The sequence below is a fragment of the Syngnathoides biaculeatus genome, chromosome 10 (assembly GCF_019802595.1).
Source record: "Syngnathoides biaculeatus isolate LvHL_M chromosome 10, ASM1980259v1, whole genome shotgun sequence".
Classification (NCBI taxonomy): Eukaryota; Metazoa; Chordata; class Actinopteri; order Syngnathiformes; family Syngnathidae; genus Syngnathoides; species Syngnathoides biaculeatus.
In genome coordinates this window covers 22,286,385-22,307,020 of record NC_084649.1, presented here as the reverse complement: position 1 = coordinate 22,307,020, position 20,636 = coordinate 22,286,385, and the positions used below count along the sequence as shown (strand labels likewise).

The 20,636-nt window shown below is 42.8% G+C and overlaps 1 protein-coding gene across 2 annotated transcripts; it reads left to right on the top strand.

The window, feature by feature from the left end:
• Positions 1–1,658: 1,658 nt before the first annotated feature.
• On the top strand, positions 1,659–19,916 carry tfap2c (transcription factor AP-2 gamma (activating enhancer binding protein 2 gamma)). Of its 2 annotated transcripts, none has more exons than XM_061832600.1 (7): positions 1,659–1,751; positions 4,751–5,239; positions 6,298–6,349; positions 12,105–12,327; positions 15,567–15,685; positions 17,955–18,096; positions 19,628–19,916. In XM_061832600.1, the coding sequence occupies exons 1-7, from the start codon at positions 1,722–1,724 to the stop codon at positions 19,914–19,916; spliced, it is 1,344 nt and encodes a 447-aa protein (XP_061688584.1). In that variant the 5' UTR covers positions 1,659–1,721. The 2 variants fall into 2 exon arrangements, with proteins under 2 accessions (XP_061688584.1, XP_061688585.1); XM_061832601.1 differs by lacking the exon at positions 1,659–1,751 and adding an exon at positions 3,786–4,042.
• The last annotated feature ends 720 nt before the right edge of the window (positions 19,917–20,636 follow it).

The following is a 20,636-nucleotide window of genomic DNA, read 5'->3' as shown; positions in this document are numbered from 1 at the left end:
CACCAAAATCAACTGAATTGTTAATGTTGTACAGCGCCACCTTGTGGTAAAATATTTGTGGGTTTGTCTGAGATTTGGATTTAGACGAGGTCGGACTCAAATTTAACTTTGGAGCACATTTTCATGTTAATAATGCAGATCTTTTTGTTGTAAATTAGGTTGTATTTGAAATCAGTATTGTCTAAGTTGTGCACATTTGTCATCAGGTCAACGCAGAATTATGTTTTCCACGTACAATGCAACAAACATTAAAAAAAAATACATATTTAAAGCCCATCATGTTTTGTAATCAGTTTATTATTATTTGAGTAAAGAAGACATCATTCCAAAATAAGGATGTATGGGTTTTAATCTACTTTTTAAAAAAAAGAAAACATCAAAGGGTCCTGTTGATGTATTAATTTAAAATGAACACGTGAAAATATGATCAAATCTAATTGGACTTTGAGAAAGTAATTGAAATACTTACACCATTATTATCTTTTCAACATGGTAACTTGTAATTGTAACCAACTACATTTCAGTACTCTTCCCAAAATTGACACCATGCTTTTTCATTATTTTATTTCTTTATGCAACATAACAATAAAATCCAAACATTAATGATTCGGTGAAACATGTCAAATAAACACATTATCCCGATAATATAACTGTAATATTTGCTCATATCTTAAATCAATGAACAGCGGAATTCTGTGTACTTTATTCCCTGTGCATTTATCGAGCCATTTTTTATGTATTCACACTTTTAAACTGAAGAAATGCCATCAACAGATTAAAAATATGGATGTAATATAATAATACCTGTTTATAATTGATTATTATTTAGAGATGCAGTCAAAAGGAAATATACATTTAGACAAGACTAAAAATAAGCATCGTCAGAATGCATGCATGCGCTTTTGATGTCAGTTATACAATTTCCACCTATACCAACTATTTGCCGCCCCCCTTTTTTTAAAATTTATTTTATTGTCTCTTTAAATAATTTCCAGTCCAATCGGTCAATGCAGCCCAAATCGTTTGACAGTTTGGTGAGTCGCTTCTTCTTTTCTCACCAGGACACTTTGATGTGTTCATTAATTAAAGCCCAAAAGAATTTGCAAGATCAGATAACAGGAAGAGTTTTTGTCCTTGGAAAAAAACAACAACAACAAAAAAAAAACCTTCCTGGCTTTTGAAAGCGGATTCGTTGGGTCACCCGGAGGCGATGCGTACCTTTTTTTTTTTTTTGGGGGGGGGGGTTGTTGTAATGACCTCATCTTGAAATCCCCCCGCGAATGTTTTAAATTACCCAATATATCATTTTTTGTCCTGCTTAATGATAGTACATATTCACGGGGTTATAAATAATCTTCGTCATACAGGAACTTTTTTTTTTAACTTAAAAAGAGATTTATTATTGTCCCCTGTCAAGTTCCAAGCTTACCAAATTGCAAATGAGTTGGAAAAGCAGGCAAAAACCGAAAATAACACGCACACGCGCGCGCCCAAGCACACACACACACACACACACACACACACACACACACACACACACACACACACACACACACACACACACACACGCATATCTCCTTTTTGCTCTGCTCAGGTGTGTTTTTTTCCCCCGGCGCGGCGGCGCATGCGCAGTGCGCGTACCCAGGTGGCGAGCCGCGTGCACACGCGCGGGGCTCGCGCATGTGCCTCACTCAGTGGCCGAGGGTGACGACGCCTCGCAGATGTCGCTGCTGGACAGGCCGGACTGGAGGGTGAGTCCACGCGCTCAATTCATTCATCATTCGTCGCATTTCATATTCTTATGAAGCATTTGAAATCTTGTTGGGACTCCTCAGGGATTGGAGCTCTTTTTGGGCAAGTACTTTAGGAAGCTTTTGAGCTGTAGGCCTTATTCTCCGGAAATAATGAGGATACTTTAAAAAAAAAAAAAATCACGCAATGTAAAAAAATGATAACATCCAATTGCTTTGCAAAGTAACGATGCTGTTGCGTGAATTAAAATCAGATCATAATAATCTTCTGATAATTGACCACACGTATAAACATCATTGAAGGCTCACGCACAATAAAAATATACCAGCATGAAAAATGAAGGCAACTGCATGTTATTTGATAATTGTATTTACTTGTGCACGTCTCTCCCCGTTATAACAACTATATATATATATATATATATATATATATATATATATATATATATATATATATATATATATATATGTGTGTGTGTGTGTGTGTGTGTGCGTGCATATGTGCATAAATCCTTTTAAAATAAAAACGAAAAAAGCAGCCTTTGCCATTAACATCTGCAGAACAGTCTGCGTTCCAAAATGTCATTAAAGGCCACACACACACACAAACGCACGCACACACACACACACACTCACACACACACACACACACACACACACGCATGCACACGCGCGCGCACATGCACCCACACACCAAAACGTGAGGCCAACCGTAATAAATTTCCTTTAACTTGCACCTCCCTCCACCCTGACGTACAAAATATGTATTTTCATCTGCACGCACATCTCGAGCATCTTGTTGTTCCCACGTGCGCCCACGCGCACATGCACATCTCTCCAGTTGGCTGTTCTCCTTTCATCTCTCAAATGACCACCGAAGCAATTTTAAAAGCTCATCTCCTCAGCACTGATTCACACATTCGCGCACTCCTAAATACAACAAAATAGTGACAAAGTGCTTTTGGAGGGTTGCCCCCCCCAACCACCCCCCACCCTCGAAACCCCCCTCTTTTTTTTTTTTTTTTTTTTTTCTTTTTCAACGCGTGCTCAAGCTCAGACCTTGCAGGACTCCACCAAAAATGCAAATGAGCTCAAAAGATGTTCGAGAGCTGCCCTCGGGCGGGTTGCAGCTTTAAACAGGCACCGCCGAGAAAAAGTCTTTAAAAGCACCACAAGTGCTCGTTACAGTTTTGAATTGCGACATGTGCAATGATTAGTTTCCTTTTTTTTAAAAAAAAATGCACAGATTTCAAAGGTTCCATGTATTAATTACCAAGCTTGCCATATATGACAATAACAAAACCCGAAATTACATTTGTCAACAAACCATTCATATAACTTCAGAAAATGGCACCAAAAATGTTTCCAAATGGCAGTCCGTGTATTGGCAAATTGAATTGAATTTGCTTCTTTTTGTGATTAAATTGGGGGAAAAGAGGTCAATCAATCAAAAATTAAAAGGCAAGAATGTCTACAGTTATTACACTGAAAAAGAGTAATTAACTCGTGGTTGCTTACAATTAAAATGTGGTAAACACCTCATTTTCTTATGAGGGAATATTCAAATTATGTACACATTTTAGTCATGTGCATGCGAGGTATGAACTGGAATGAAACAATTCATGTGGCGCTTTTTTGCAGCCTTTCTGGCAACGCACAGGCGCACAGACGCCTGATTGGCCGTTTTCCTCAGCCAATCAGCGATCGCCTCCTCACCCTCCTTCCCGGGTGACGTCACGCGGCGAGGCAACGCCCACCCGCCGCGCACGCGCCGACTTTTGAGAGGCGAAAAGGCGGCGGGTGCGCGTGCGCGTGCTCGCGGGCCTCTCGGTCCGCTTCGCTTGCGCTAAATGCGAAGCGCCGCAGCGGCTGCGCAACAGAAGCGTCGAGCCACCGCGGAGACCACAAGACAAACTTTTTTTGTCGCTCTCTCTTTCCATCTCGTTCTCTTTTTCTCCCCTTTTTTTTGAATTTGTATTAATATTTTCATGGTATACTGGCTTACCGTGGAAAAGTCGCGGCTCGGCGGGGGGATCGCGGGGCACCTTTTCCGCCTTTCTTAAAGAAGCTCGCCTGGATCTTCCCCCACCAAACTGGATTAATTTCAAGGCGTTAAAGGCAGCCCGGTACACTTCTGTGTACGTTTTTTTTTTTTTTAACTTTTAATTTGTATTTATTTTATTTTTTTACGGGGGTCGGGGTGATACAAACTTTTTTTTTTCCTCCCCCCCACCGGGGTCACCATGTTGTGGAAATTAGCAGACAACGTCAAGTATGAGGATGACTGCGAGGTGAGTTCGGGCACAATTCGGGTCAAATACTTGAAGACACTTTCATGATTAAATTGAAAAATGTCAGAAAAAAAAAATTAAGATTGTCAAAGTTCAACACGCGAGGATTCGGATCCGAGTTTAGCGGGACACGCTAAAAGCAAAAGCCAATCATACATTTGAAAGAAGCAAAAATGTTTTTGTTTTTTTTTCAGATCAGGTAATTAAATGACTGAACATTTGATATTTATATCACGTTGTTGTTGCGGAACTTAAATAAAAGTGCGCTACAGCACAGGTGAGATGACGGTCGGGTCATATTTAATCTTTTCGGAAATATTCCCGTGCACATCTATAAAATAATGCAAAAAGTGTACTTAGATGCTGTGAATCCAATGCTTACGAAGTAAAAATGTCTCGCTGTTTCCTTTGGAATCTTTGTTTTGCACCATCAACCGTTCGCAGAGACTCGTGCAAGACTTTTTTTTTTTTTTTTTAACTTTCGTGATAACTGCTCAAAGAAAATCTGAAATTTTCCGTAAAATTATATATATTTATACATATTGTATATATTGCTTTTTGCTAATATAGCAACTACTATAATTCGGTCGGCGAATGTCATGAAAAACATTTTCAATCTGATCAAAAAATTGTATTTCCAGAACATAAAAGGAATATAATTTTTTCGTAACGAATTTTGGAAGTTGACTAACTGCGTGCCCCCTCCAGGAGAGACACGACGGCAGCAGCAATGGCAACCCGCGCCTGCCCCACCTGCCGGCGGTCAGCCAGCACCTCTACAGCCCGTCTCCCTCCCTCTCGCACTCGGCCACCTCCGACTTCCAGCCGCCCTACTTCCCGCCCCCTTACCAGCCCATCTCCTACCCGCAGTCGGGCGACCCTTACGCCCACCTGGGCGACCCCTTCAACATCAACTCCCTGCACCAGTCGCCGTCGTCGAACCAGCAGCAGCCGTGGCCGGGCCGCCAGGGCCAGGAAGGGCTGTCGGCCCACGCCAGGAGCGGCCTGGCCGGCCAGATCCTCGGCCTGGAGGGCGGCGGGGGAGGCGGAGGAGGAGGCTCGTCAGCGGGACTGAGGAGGGAAAGCTTCCGCCGGCCCGAGCTGATGCCCCCGCACGCCCACGGCATCGAGGCGTCGGTGATCGGCGAGAGCATGCAGGGCATGCACGAGATGGGACACGGGATGGAGGACGTGCAGGTGGGTGTGTGTGTGGGGGGGGGGGGGGGCACACTGGCCGTCACAGGAGTTAATAGCAAAAACAAAAACACAAAAAACTCCTACCCTTTTGTTTGCAAAAGTATTGCAAGGAGACAAATCATTTTACAAAATATTTGCCACCACCACTTGACTCAGCCAATCGTCTCCACGTAAAAATCGCAATTGATCGTTTTGTTTCTATTAATAAAGGCACAAAAGTCAATTACAGCCGCAAAATAAAGCATCGCACTTTAAAATTCTGTCAAATTATGAAGCTGGCGGAACTATTAGAAATGATTATTTTCACTCCATTTTCAACATGAGTATAATAGATGTAAAAAAGTAAAAGTATTTTTGCAGAGATTGTTGACCCCCCTGACATCGTTTTGGAATCAAGATTTGTTTTAATGAAACATTGCGGCCACGATAAGCAACATGATTTCAATCTTAAATAACAATCAGCATTGCCGCAATGAAATTCAAAACATCAGATTTCATTTGTGTTCTCGGTAAAATTCATAAATTAGTCACACTCGGAGCATTTTTCTGCCTTCTTGCATGTTTTTGTCTTTTTTCAAAAATCCTCCTTTGGGCAAGTGTTGAGAATTAGAACTAAATCACTTGAAGCAAAACAGCTGCACGCTTGGTCCACATTTTCTTTTTTTTTTTCTTTTTTAAATGCCCATATCAAATAAGTTATAAATATATTGTAAATTGCAATGTGGCTGTATCCAAAAGAAACATAAAATCCTGCCTTTAGGGTCATTATAAATGCTAAGCTTTATTGGACACTGTCATAAATGTTTATGTAATTCAAATGAGAGAAAGAGGAGAGCAGCTTTGCTCTTTTGCTTACTTTCTTGAGTTGCACGCAAAGACTAAAATATTACAAACAGCTGCCGGTTTAATGCAAGGCAACTGTACAACCCCAATAAATTTATATATATATATATATATATATATATATATATATAGTGCACTATTGTGATACTTTTTGATGCATTTGGCACGTGTGACTTCTTGACCTCATTTCTTCTTCGTGTATTCCTCCCCAACAGCATGTGGACGACCACGGTATCATCATGGCCGATCAGACAGTCATCAAAAAAGGTGAGTTTCCAACTTAAGGCTGACGCAGATCAACACGTCAGCCGCAACCGCCGCTGAACCATTTCGTAGTCGCCAACCGCCGTGTAGAATCTGTACCTGCGTGGTGGACTTTGCAAAACTACGAGCAGTCCCGCCGTGGGGACGGTGCTCCGAAAGACGGCCAGAGGGTGAAAGGAAACTGTAACAAAAAAAAAAAAAAAAACCCAAACTCTCCCCCCCACCAAAAAAATTGGCAGGAAATTAGCGTTCGGCCTTGATCCCACTTTAGTCCGAGGATTCCGGGGTGCGGCTCCGGGACCGGCACCGGCACGGGCCTCGCATGTGAAGGACAGTTTAGCAATTTGTTGGGACATGAACTGTTTTGATTAAAGAGCTCAATTCCCAAATGCTTCGTCATCGGGAGTCCATTAAAAAGGGTTTTTGAGTCAGCGCCACAGCGCGTTGACTAATCGGACTCGTAATCACAGACTTGTGTGCGGAGAGGCAGATTGATGTATTGCGTAATAGTCGATGCGATCCCTTTGTGCTTCTACTTCTTATTTTGGATCCGCCACACGCCTCAAAAACTGTATTTCACATTACCGTCGCTTTATTGAAGGGGAGAGGGATCAAGTTGGCTAAAACCTGAAAAAAAAAAAACAACAGAAAATGCCGCTGACTATCCGCAAAATCCGCGCACGAGGAGCCGACGGACTTCGGATTCCATTGGAGTCGACCACTCTACGTAGCACATAGATCAGCAGTACAATTTGACATAACACGCACGAGCACCGACGCCGACCGGCTGACAGCTCAGCGGTCTCGCCTTCGGGAGTGGCGGCTAACCTTTGCACAACTTGGCCCAACGGCAAAACTCGTTCTGCATGGTGGGAATTTGCAACATTTGCTGATAAACGCGCGTGGCGTGAAAGAATTCCTCCACTTTCCTTCCACTTTGATCGTTAAGAACTCGTTGAGGAGCCGCCTCTAGCTTGGCTCATTTTTTTTCTCTCCCTTTACTTGTTCTTTCTCAAATCTCCAAATTCAGAAATTGATGACAATTGAAATCATTTTCAAACGACAGACTAGATTGATTCACCGGTCTCGTCACAAAGCCAGTCAATAGTGACTCCTCGACGCCAAGGTGCAAAATGTAATTGCGGAGTTAGCGGTTGAGCCGATGAGTTTAAAGCTTGAAGTCCACTCATTGCTAATCACATGTTTTCGGTTTTTCATCTTTCAATCAATCACGTTTACAGAGGATCCGATCCGCCGTCTGGTGCTGTCGCCGGACTTTAAAGTAAACATCTTTGAATAGCGGCTAACCTCGTTAGCTTCGGCTACTCGGATCGCTTCTGATCTCGTGCAACGAACGAGGGCCGCGGCGCAAAAGTCGACACAAAGACGTCGGCGTAACAGAAGAGTTGCAATTCTCGATCATTGTTTTTTCTGTGGCGTTTCGAGCATCGGCCTCGCAGTTCTGAGGACCGTGGTTCAAATCCTGGCCCCGCCTAACCTTAACCTCGTGCCTGCATGGCTTTTCTCCTGCTGACACTCCGGTTTCCTCTCACATCCCCAAAAACATGCTAAAAAGATGCTAAATTGCCCGTAGGCGTGAGTGTGAATGAGTCGTTTGTGTCTATGTGCTCCGCGATTGGCTGGCATCTATTTCAGTGTGTGCCCGAAGACAACACTCCGCCGACCCTTCTGAGGACAAGCGGCTCAGATAATGGATGGACGGATGGTTTCTATGTGCTTCTTCTTTAGCGTACTGAAAAAATATCTGTGACGTCATGGATGAACTGACTTGGAGTAGATTTCTACTCAACTCGCCCCAAATTGTGCACTTTTCTGGAGTCGACTAGTTGACTCTTTCCAAGCGGTTTTCTGTGTACCTCCGTTGGAGTCTCCTGTGAGGTTGATTGTGCACAAAAGTGTAGTTGTTATTTCTCTGGTGGCTTTTGTCAAAGTGCTGACACGACATATGGAAGGTAGAACACATAAAAAAACAAAAACGGTCCGGAAAGCCCGATGCGTTTCTGCTCGGATGTGTTGCCCGATGTATTGCATATTTATTGTTGTTCTTTGATGCTTACAGTATTTCTTTTGTTTTGCAATTGTCAAATCCCTAAATATCAAGACTCAAACTTGCTTTCATACAAAAGCATATTGCTGCCATACCAAAAAAAAAAAAAAAAATGTCACTACCACGTTACCGCATATCATGTATCATATCATGAAAACATTATAACGTGATATGTTTCACATTATAATGTGGTAGTGACTTTTTTTTTTTGGTATGGAGCAATACGCTGCCACACCAAAAAAAAATGTCACTACCACGTTACCACATATGTTATAACATGAAAACATTATAATGTGATATGTTTCACATTATAATGTGGTAGCGACCTTTTTTTTTTTTTTGGTATGGCAGCAATACACTCCAACATCAGAAAAAAATGTCACTACCACGTTACCACATATCACGTGATAACATGAAAACATTATAACGTTATATGTTTCACGATATAATGTGGTAGCGACCTTTTTTTGGGGGGTATGGGAGCAAGACGCTGCCACACCCCAAAAAAAAAATGTCACTAACACGTTACCACATATCATGTTATAACATGAAAACATTATAACGTGATATGTTTTACGTTATAATGTGGTAGCGACCTTTTTTTTTTTTTTTTTTAGTATGGCAGCAATACGCTGCCACAGCAAAAAAAATGTCACTACCACGTAACCACATATCATGTTATAACATGAAAACATTATAATGTGATATGTTTCACATTATAATGTGGTAGCGACCTTTTTTTTTTTGGTATGGCAGCAATACACTCCAACATCAGAAAAAAATGTCACTACCACGTTACCACATATCACGTGATAACATGAAAACATTATAACATATATTTCACGTTATAATGTGGTAGCGACCTTTTTTTAGGGGGTATGGGAGCAAGACGCTGCCACACCCCAAAAAAAAAATGTCACTACCACATTACCACATATCATGTTATAACATGAAAACATTATAACGTGATATGTTTCACATTATAATGTGATAATGACCTTTTTTTTTTGTTGGTATGGGAGCAATACACTGCCACACCAAAAAAAATGTCACTACCACGTTACCACATATCATGTTATAACATGAAAACATTAAAACGTGATATGTTTCACATTATAATGTGGTAGAGATCTTTTTTTTTTTTGTATGGCACCAATACGCTTCCGTAAGATACCTATTCCTCGGTTCAGATAAAAAGAAAGTAAATGTGTGTTTCACGTGTTTTGGCTTTTGTAGACGGGGTAAGACAAAACCCCAGAAAAGATGTAAAAAAAAAAAAAAAACCAAAACAAAGAGAAGGCCTTTGCTTGTTTGGATAGAAAGATCTGAGCCCTCATCATGTGTTGTTCCCACATCGGAGGGCACGCCGTGGGCAAAGTTGGCCCCCCCACCCCCGCCCCCACCCCCACCCCCACCCCCGGAGCAGGCGCCACATGTGTGTGTGACTTCTTGTGATTTGTGTCTCAGTATTAGGACTGCGAGGGGCCAGGAGCCTTGATCGCGTACAGAGGACTTGTTATCAGGGGGGCATTCTTGCGGGTGAGGATTGTCGCCTCGCTTTTGTTGTCCATCGTTAGTGTGCTGTGCTGTGGTTGTGCGTCCAGTGACCCGTCAGTGAATCGTCTGTACGTGTTTGTGGACGGTGGCTGAGTTTACGTCTCCAAACTGCCGCCCAAATTTTGGGACTTTTGAGTGCTGTCGTTTCAAACTGTTGTTTTTTTTTATGTCAATTTATGCAAACGAGTGTGAGTTTGTGCCATTTTGTAGCACTGCGCGGCTCAAAAGTAGCTCAAGTAGAAACGCGCAATGAAACAGAGCAAATTTGTCAGTACGAAACAAATCAAATGAAATCAAAATGATTTCCACTTGTGTTAGCTACAAAATGGATCCTACACAACTTTTCGTCATATTTGGAGAGTGTGTTATCGTGGAAATATTCTTTGTATTAGGTGCAGTTAGTGAGTAACTTATTCAATTAAAAAAAAACACCAACAACAATTTTACAAAAACAGTATGCAATTTCAAACTCGTCATAATTTGGTTTTCCCTCAGAGGCTTGTTATGATGATTAAAATCACTTTTTTTAATATATATATATACAAGTTCCCCTGGATTTCATTATTTTTTTTTTTTTTACATTTTTGACAACTCATTGAATTTGAAGTAAGAAGTCACTGATAATAGTCAATATTATTGTTCAGTTTTTTGCAAAAATGCATCAACAAAAAATGAAAAAAAAATGTATTTTTAAAGAGAGATGAAGTTTTGTAGATTAAATTATGATCACGTGCCAACCTCCCAAAGTTCGACCACCTTTTTGTGGAGCATTTTGTCCGCCATCTTTGTGGAATGTTTTGTATTTATTAGACTAAAACAAAGCCCAACTGTATTCTAGTTATGAATATTTTACACTGATAGAATTGAACAGTGACTCGTTCAATTTCACCACTTCATGAAAATATGCAAAACATCGCCATTGAAGTTTTTAGAGTAGCTTATCAGCCATGTGTGTGGAGTGATATAATAATCTGATTTTTTTTTTAGGTCTATTCTTTTTTTAAACTTTATAATTATATCATGATTTAAGCCTACTGTTGAAACTCTCAAGAGTCAGAAAATCGCCGGCCATGTTTGTAGAGTGGCGCAAAAATAAATATTTTTACAAGTTTTATTTTTTTTTTTTAATTGAACAAAAATGAGATACCATCTCTTTAATTTATGATTCACAGTGAAGCTATGGCAAAATTTGACCATAACAGCATTTTGTTTGGGTAAAACGCTACAACATAGTATTTTCATGGATTATGCCACTTGAGGAAAAAATGCGAATTAAATAAAAATATCGTTGCCCATTTTATGAAAAAAAAAATACTGTGACAATATCGTGTTAGCACAGTGGCAGCCATATTTGTGTCATATTGAATGCCCAAATATTTTTGATTTAATATTTTGAGTCAGATAATCGCCGGCCACATTTGTGGAGTGATGTAAAACGAAATATTTTTACAAGTTTTATTTATTATTTTTTTAATTGAACCAAAATGAGATACCATCTCTATAATTTATGCTTCACAGTGAAGCCATGGCAAAATTTGACCAAAAAAGCATTTTTGGGGTAAAATGCTATAGCATAGTATTTTCATGGATTATGCCACTTGAGGAAAAAAATGCGAATTAAATAAAATTATCGTTGCCCATTTTATAAAAAAATAAATAAAAAAAAATACTGTGACAATATTGTGTTAGCGTAGTGGCAGCCATATTTGTGTCACGTTGAATGAGCAAACATTTTGATTTAGTATTTTATCTTCCATATCTTGCCCTTTACCACGAGCGGCTGAGAAATGATGTGAAAACGCCGCATATTTTCTTTATGGTGAAACTTATCATTTTGGGAGCCATGTTTGTGGAATGTGGCTGGCTTTTTTTTTATTTAATTTTTTTTTTTTTTTCCGGGATGAGACGTTTAGATTTGGAAATCTTTATTTAGCTACAAAGCAGTCCGGTTCTAAGAGCAGCCTGACTCACAATGTTTTTAGTTTTTCCTTCTTTTGTTGCCATTTCCTTTTATATTTGAGCGAAACCACATCGCGGCGCACGATCCAAACGATACTGACGAGCAACAAAACTGTCAGCCTGCAGTCACACTCCAAGCGACTCATCCTCTCGGGTTTTCTCGCCGCCGCTCAGGGCCCGTGACTCTCCCCAAAGGCAACGCGCTGGGCCTGCCCTTCCAGAAGGAGTCCCTGCTGGGCATGGTGTCCAACCCCACCGAGGTATTCTGCTCCGTCCCGGGTCGCCTCTCGCTGCTGAGCTCCACGTCCAAGTACAAGGTGACGGTGGCCGAGGTCCAGAGGCGCCTCTCGCCCCCCGAGTGCCTCAACGCGTCGCTGCTGGGAGGAGTTCTACGCAGGTATCAAAAGGCAATTTCCTCAGTTAAACTACAATTGATGTTTCCGGGAATGTGGGAGGAAACCAAAAAACATGAAAACGCCACATCAAGATTCAAACCCAGAATCTATAGAATGTGAGTCAGATGTCGTCACCGCTATCGGGCCTTTCTGAAACTTGTTCTGATATTTTCAAATTCTTCACCCTGAAAAACCAACACAAAAGGTCTTTCTTATGTGCACATATAAATAAATAAATGAATTTAATATTAAAAGAAATAAATACATTTGAGGTACTTTATTAACACATTTCTCCTGTTGTTAATTACAGTTATTCAAATTAGATTTTTAGTGACAATCAGTGTGATTTTTTTATGAGAATAAACGTAATTGGGCACGCTGGATGAGCTGCTAAAGCGTTGGCCTCACAGTTCTGAGGTCCCGGGTTCAATCCCGGACCTGCCTGTGTGGAGTTTGCATGTTCTCCCGTGCCTGCGTGGGTTTTCTCCGGGTGGGCATTCCGGTTTCCTCCCACATCCCAAAAACATGCAACATTAATTGGACGCACTAAATTGCCCCAAGGTGTGATTGTGAGTGCGACTGTTTGTCTCTATGTGCCCTGCGATTGGCTAGCAACCAGTTCGGGTGTACCCCCCCTCCAGCACTCGCCGTGACCCTTGTGAGGATAAGTGGCAAAGAAAATGGATGGATAAATCTAATTGTTAATATTTACTGCTGAAATTCTCAGGATTTGGACAATTTTAGACTAGCAAAGTCTGTAATTGATTGTCAAAAATTATTGTCGACAATTTGATAATCAACAAGTTCCAGATTCATCCTTGCAACTCCATCCACATGCACATATCCTTAATTCGTTGCACAAAATGAAATTATATTTAGAAAATATATCTGCATCTCGCTGACTGCGACGTGAAACAGTTTTTCGTGCGTCTCTGTCGTGTTATGCTGCCGCCATGTGGCCAAAGTAAAAAAAAAAAGGAGCAGCACAATGTCCATTGAATTGCAGACATTGAAGAAATGAGGCAAAACCTGTTCATCGATCCATCCATTTTCTTTGCTGCTTATACTCACGAGGGTCGCGGGGAGTGCTGGAGCCTATCGCAGCTGTCAACGGGCAGGAGGCGGGGTACACCCTGAACTGGTCGCCAGCCAATCGGATGGCATATAGAGAGAAACAGACGCACTCACAATCACACCTATGGGCAATTTAGAGTGTCCAATTAATGTTGCATGTTTTTGGGATGTGGGAGGAAACCGGAGTACCCGGAGGAAACCCCCGCAGGCACGGGGGAGAACATGCAAACTCCACACAGGCGGGGCCGGGATCGAACCCTGGGTCCTCAGAACTGTGAGGCCAACGCTTTACCACCTACTCCCCGTGCCGCCCCAAAACCCGTTCAGTTCTAGTAAATTATTTTATGACCACACATTTTTTTTGAAGCACAATATTCTAGAGTGCTTCATTTTTTTTTGTTGCAAGAGATCATAAAAATGTTTGTTGTTGTTTCTAAATCTGAAAGCTTGATCAAATTTATGGCTTTTCCATTCATTTCAATTAGGAATTGTTTTTTTTTTTTTTTTTTTTGGGGGGGGGGTGTTGTTAGTGTGCGAGAGAGCGTGTGTGCGGATCTAGTACGGTCCAGACGCCGCCGACTCGGAGATTTTGTGCTTGGAGCGCACGTTTGCTGCTTCCCATGTGCCTCGCGTTATCGCTGACACAGACACACGCACGTTCACAAGCATTTTTTTTTTTTTTAAGTAGGTCATATAGCACGAGGTGGGGGATCTTTTGCAGCGGGACGGACGAAGGGGGTGTGGGGGTTGGAGGGGGGGGGGCGCAAAAAAACAATGATGCTGCCCACCTCAAAGAAAGAGCCGGACCGCCGCTGATCCAGAAAAGTGCATCGCGGGGTGTTGCGTTACTTGCGCACGACGGCCGACGTTGCGAGTCGGCCGTCTGGCGGCCTTTTGACGATACAAAAACGTGTGTTGATTTCGTTTAATCAGATGATAATCGTTCCTGCGTGGGTGAGATGACAAGTTCCGCAAGGAGCAGGTTATTTTCACCACGGTGTGTTTTTTTTTTTAATCTTTGGAATCGGTTCAAGTGGTTTGTGACTCGTTACCACGTCTGCCTCACATTTTTTTAGGTTCACTGGTTTGAGTCTCTGCTCTGCGTTCTTCCCATACTTCAGTTTTCTCCCCCAGTCTGAAAACACGCCTTAGGTATAACTAATCTACTGGGACAGGCTCCAAGTCATCCGAGAACCTGATGAGGACGAGTCCTGTCGAAAATGGATGGAGAAAATTCAGTTTGGTGTGCCTCAGGGCTCCATACTGGATCCTCCATCATACTTCCATCCATCCATTTTCTTTGTCATTCGTCCTCACGAGCGTCGCGGGGATTCCTGGAGCCTATCCCAGCTGTCAACGGTACACACTGAACTGGTTTCCAGCCAATCGCAGGGGACATAGAGACAAACAGTCACGCCTATGGGCAATTTAGTGTACAATTATTGTTGCGTGTTTTTGGGATCTGGGAGGAAACCGGAGTGCCCACCCGGAGAAAACCCACGCAGGCACGGGGAGAACATGCAAACTCCACACATGTGGGGCCGGGATCGAACCGGGGTTGTCAGAGCTGTGAGGCCAACGCTTTACCAGCTGTGGAACCGTGCCGCCCCTCCATCATACAATAAGGGCGTAATGTAGTGACTTTCATAATTCTGTTAAATAAAAAATGTATACATTTCCAAATCAAGTCGATTGACGTACTTTGCTGCGCAACACCGACAAAGCTAATTTATGATGATGACCATTCAGGTCGCACTCGGCCGGGATAGGCTCCACGCGTTCTCTTTAGGTTAGCTGAAGACTCTGAATTGTCCCTAGGTGTGAATGTATGGTATAGAATTGTATATAGTATGCTAGTTGTTTTTCTACATGTGCGCTGTGATTAGTCGACAACCAGTCAAGGAAAGTACCCTGATGTCAACTCCAAAGATAACTGGGATTGGCTCTAGCTCACTTGCTACCCTCGTGAGGATGAGCACTTTTGCAAACGGATGAATGGGTTGAAGGAATCCGTCCCAAAACATGCGAGCAGAGTAGTAAATGTCATGCGCATTTGTCGATGTGCTGGCAACAGGTTTTAGTAGACATCAGACTGCTGATCTGTTTGGCTAGCAGTTCCTTACTTACGGCGTCTCTGTTGTGTTTGTGCGTTCGTCCGCCTTCGCAGAGCCAAGTCGAAAAACGGAGGCCGCTCGCTGCGAGAGAAACTGGACAAAATCGGGCTCAACTTGCCCGCGGGAAGGAGGAAGGCGGCCAACGTGACACTGCTTACTTCGCTCGTGGAAGGTGAGACCGGCGCGACGCTCGGGCCCCCGCGTCAGCGTCGTCGGCTGTAATTACCCTGCAGCTGGAATGCCGCTCTAATAAAGCGAGAATGTGGGAACGTCAATCTAGCCGCGCTTCAAAAATGCGACGGCTTTATGGCTATTGTCTGAACGCCGTGCCCCAAAACGCCGCTCGTGATTGAGATTCTTAGCAATTGAACAAAAAAAACAAACCTCTTAACATGACAACCGCATCCACATTTTAAAGACGTACACTTTAGGCTAGATTGGCAGATGATGAACAATTCCACCCTTATTTGATTTGTACTGTCAAATAAAACATAAAACGAGACAATTACGGATGATTTATTTTGAATAATCATATAGCTTTGCTTTCGACAATATTGTTAGCTTAATTGTAACAAACAATGCAAAATGCTACCAGTGAATAGCATCTATCCCGCGACGGAAGCGTGTTGCGGCCACACGTTAAACTTTGGTCAACTTCTCCCTGACAGATGTTTTTTTTTTTTTTTTTTAATATGCATTGTTCTCAAGTGAGTCCAATGTGTATTTAACAACAAGAAAATGAACCGGCTGTAGAGGTTCACGTAGGTTAACGTGTGGCCGCAACACGCTTCCGTGTGATGGGGGCTGAAGCCTATCCCAGTGGTTTATTTTCTGTTTTATAATATATAATTTATATATTATTTTTAAAAAAATGTCTGTCAGGGAGAAGTTTACTGAAGTTTAACGTGTGGCTGCAACACGCTTCCGTGTACGTTGGAGACGACACCGTCTTATTTTATTTTTAACGCATTGTTCAAAAATGAGCCAACTTGGCATTACAAATACTTCTTGGGAAACACTACGGAGGAGCCGACTTGCTTGTCCTCACTTTTTTTTCCCCAATCATTGTTAATGAATGCGAGTTTGTGTAAAACCAGGGGTCATGTATTTAAATATTGGTATCTGTATTGAATACAATCTGAAAAGATCAACGGATTTCAGCAAACGTTAACGTGTAGCCGAACACGCTTCCGCGTTCACGAGCCGGCTCCTCGTCGAGAACAGATCCAGCAACGAAGTATTCGTATGCGTGCAGACTTTTCTACGCTTTCAAACTATTCCGTGTAAATCTCGACGACTTACTCACCAGATCCACGTGTAGATCCAGTTGTCCAAAACAAGCGGAAGCGAATTAACAGTCCAATTTCTTATCGGCGAAAACATCGACTCCGGCGACTTTGGCTATGCCGAGTGTCTCTCATTTTTCCACGTACCTTCGTTTATTATCACCTTCTAAATGTTTAACGGTATCGGACAAAACTCTGGGCATCGTACAGTAAGATGTATTTTCGCGTCGTCTCCAACCGACTTCGCATTGAAGAATACTTTGCTAGATCGACACTGACATTGACATTGACGTGATTTGACGACATAAAATCAATTTCATTTTTTTTTATGTATTTAATCATGACAGAATGTCCAGTGTTATAGAGTGGATTTTTTTCTCATTACACACATCGTTAAAAGAAATAGTTTATGTTTTGGGGGGAAAAAAGTTACAGAAGTGAAAGAAGGATTTTAAATGCATTAAATTATTTCAAAACATCCGCCCTTCGAGTGTAGCAATAAATGGAACTGATTTCAATGTTCCATTCATGCTAAATAGATAAATAAAACATAAATCTTGGATTCATGCTTTTGGCCACTGCTACAACCCCGGAGGGAACTTTCCAGCCCGCGGTTCACAAATAAAGGTGCAAGTATTTGGTCTGCAGTGGGCCTTGCAATTTTTTTTTTCACATTTTTTTTTTAATAGTTGCATTGGATTGTCTGACGAGTCAGCTGACGCACAATCAAATTCATTCAGCATTCTGTTCTTTGGCCCCGAAGTCTCCCACCAAATCCAACACATCCTTTTTACCTCTGTATCATATTTTAGCCCCCACAGTGATCACATTCATAAGCACGCACTGTCGGTCTCCTCGCTTTGATTAAAAAAAAAAAAAAAAGTCTGATGACTGCGCGGCGAGAATGCCCGTGGGGGGGGGGGGGATGTTATTTCGAGATCTCGCGAGTCGAAGCCGCCCTTATCTTGCTCGCGACTCGCTGCGGGGGCCGGGCGACCTTACAACTTCAATGCCAGAACGCTCGGGGGGGGCGAATAGCTGACGCTGACCTCGTGCGCCTCCTCGACTCGTTAGCGTTGCCACCTCTCAGTCAAAGGAGGTCTTTCCAACGAGGCTGCCATTTTTTTTTTTTTTTAATTTTCGTTTCCTCCTCAGGTGAAGCCGTTCATTTAGCGCGTGACTTCGGTTATGTGTGCGAGACGGAGTTTCCTGCCAAGGCCATCGCGGAGTACCTGGGCAGGCCGCACGTGGAACGCAACGAGGTGAACTCTCGAAAGAACATGCTCCTCGCTGCCAAGTGAGTCGTCACCTCGTGCGCGCGGAAATTCCCTTTCGCTAATTAGCGCGTTAACCTCCAATCTTCGATACTGGATTAAATTTTTCCTACTGCGGCTTTGACTTCCTTTTGGGTTTTTTTTTCCCATAAATACTGAAAAGTTCATTTGCTATGTGCTGTTCAGTTGTATTTAACTTTTATTTAGATTTAGTAACTTGTTTGTTTTGTTCTTGTTCTTTTCCTTTCGGCTTGTCCCAATTATGGGTCGGCACGGCATGTCATCTTTTCCATCTAAGCCCATCTCGTGCATCTTCCTCTCTAACATCCACAGCGTTCATGTCCTCCCTCACCACAGCCATCCACCTTTTCTTTGGTCTTCCTCTCCCTCTATTCCCTCGCAGCTCCATCCTCAGCACCCTTCTGCCAATATATTCACTCTCTCGTCGTCTAAACCATCGAAGTCTGTATTCTCGAACCTTGTCTCCAAAACATCCAACTTTGGCGGTCCCTCGAATGATCTTATTTCTAATCCTATCCATGCGGGAACCTCAGCATTTTAATTTCTGCTACCTGAAGTTCTGCTTCCTGTTGCTTCTTCAGTTCCACCGTCTCTAATCTGTACATCATGGCCGGCCTCACCACCGTTTTATAGACTTTTTTGAGACTCTTCTGTCACATAAAACACCAGACACCTCCCGCCAACTGTTCCACCCCGCTTGGACCCGTTTCTTCACTTCCTTACCGCACTCACCATTGCTCTGTGTTGTTGACCCCAAGTATTTCAAGTCATCCACCCTCGCCATCTCTTCTCCCTGGAGCTTCACTCTTCTTTTTCGTGCATTAGACTTAATTTGAATCATTCTTTGAGTGCCATTTTTATTCACCTATATTGAAGAGCAATGTTGATGTTCAAACTGTGTCTAATGTTATAATGAATTACAGTGATATTAGATACTGTACAGTGTATAAAACCTCTGCCCATTCTATTGAGAAATACTTGGTTTTAGTATGCTATCCTACTTCATTGAGGAGGCGCATAGAATAGACACTACAGTAGAGGCTGGGGTTACGTTATACAGCCATTAGATGGAGCTGCGTTAAAGGCTCAATATTGATCCATAAATAAGGCGCACCGATTATAATGCGCACCGTCGGCTTTTGAGAAAATTAAAGGCTTTTAGGTGGACCTTATAGTGCGGAAAATACAGTAGTTATAAAAAGATATTTTCAAGGTAGTACTTGGTGTAAAAAATTTGATAACCATTGCTTTTGCCACAATTATTATTATTTTTTTGGGTGGGTGGGTGGGGGGGGGGTCACGTAACAGCAAATTGCAAAAAGGAAAGTTCTTTTTTCAAAATCCAAATAAGCAGGGTTCTTCCCACTTTGCATTGTTTCTAGTCTACTTGCAGGTACTGGTACTTTTCAAAATGATAAAAAGGACACTTTTAAGGATTTAAAAATAAACCATTTTTGACCATTTGCAGTGCCTACTATTGTCAAAAAAGGACGTGGGATGAATTATTTATATTTCTCCTCCTAATCCTCGTAGGCAAATCTGCAAGGAGTTCACCGACCTGCTGACCCAGGACCGCTCGCCGCTGGGCAACTCGCGTCCGGCGCCCATCCTGGAGCCGGGCATCCAGGGCTGCCTGACCCACTTCAGCCTCATCAGCCACGGCTTCGGCTCGCCGGCCATTTGCGCCGCCATGACCTCGCTGCAGAACTACCTGAACGAGGCCCTCAAACAAGTGGACAAGATGTACCTGAGCGCCGACACGCAGGGAGCCTCCGACGGCGGCGGCAAATCCTCCGACAAACCGGACAAGCACAGGAAATGAGACCAGCACCCCCACCCGCCCGCCCCCCGCCCCCGAGCCCATGTGCACTCAGAAACCGCCGGGTACGCCATGCCCATTCCAATCTAGTATTGTCGCACGGCGCTGTGTTTGAATCCGCTCCCTATTCACTATATAGTGCGCTAAACAGCGAGTCGGCTATTTTGCGTTGCTCTGTGCGAAACGTGTCGCGAGCGTATCGTACGCGCTATATCGCGGGTGTCCAAACTTTTTCCTCCGAGGGCTGCATGCAGACCAATGGCAGGAATGCGACGATTACTTTGAGTCTTGCTTTAATTTACTAAAACATAAGCGGAAACCCTGCACGGCATAATGCGGATAGCTTTATTTTATGTTTTTTCCCCCCCCCATTATTTTTATATATGGTGGCACGGTGGATCAGTTCTGAGGTCCCGGGTTCAATCCCGGCCCCGCCTGTGTGGAGTTTGCGTGTTCTCTCCGTGCCTGTGTGAGTTTTTCTCCGGGCACTCCGGTTTTCTCCCACATCCCAAAAACATGCAACATTAATTGGACACTCTAAATTGCCCCTTGGTGTCAAACTTGAGGCACATGGGCCAGATCCGGCCCACCACAAGATTTTATGTGGCCCGCGAGGGCAAATCACGTGTGTCAACTTCCAGGATTGTTGTTAAAATCTGTACCAAAAGTTCAAATTGTCATATCATAAATGATAACGACATATTACGGCCCTCTGTGGGAAAT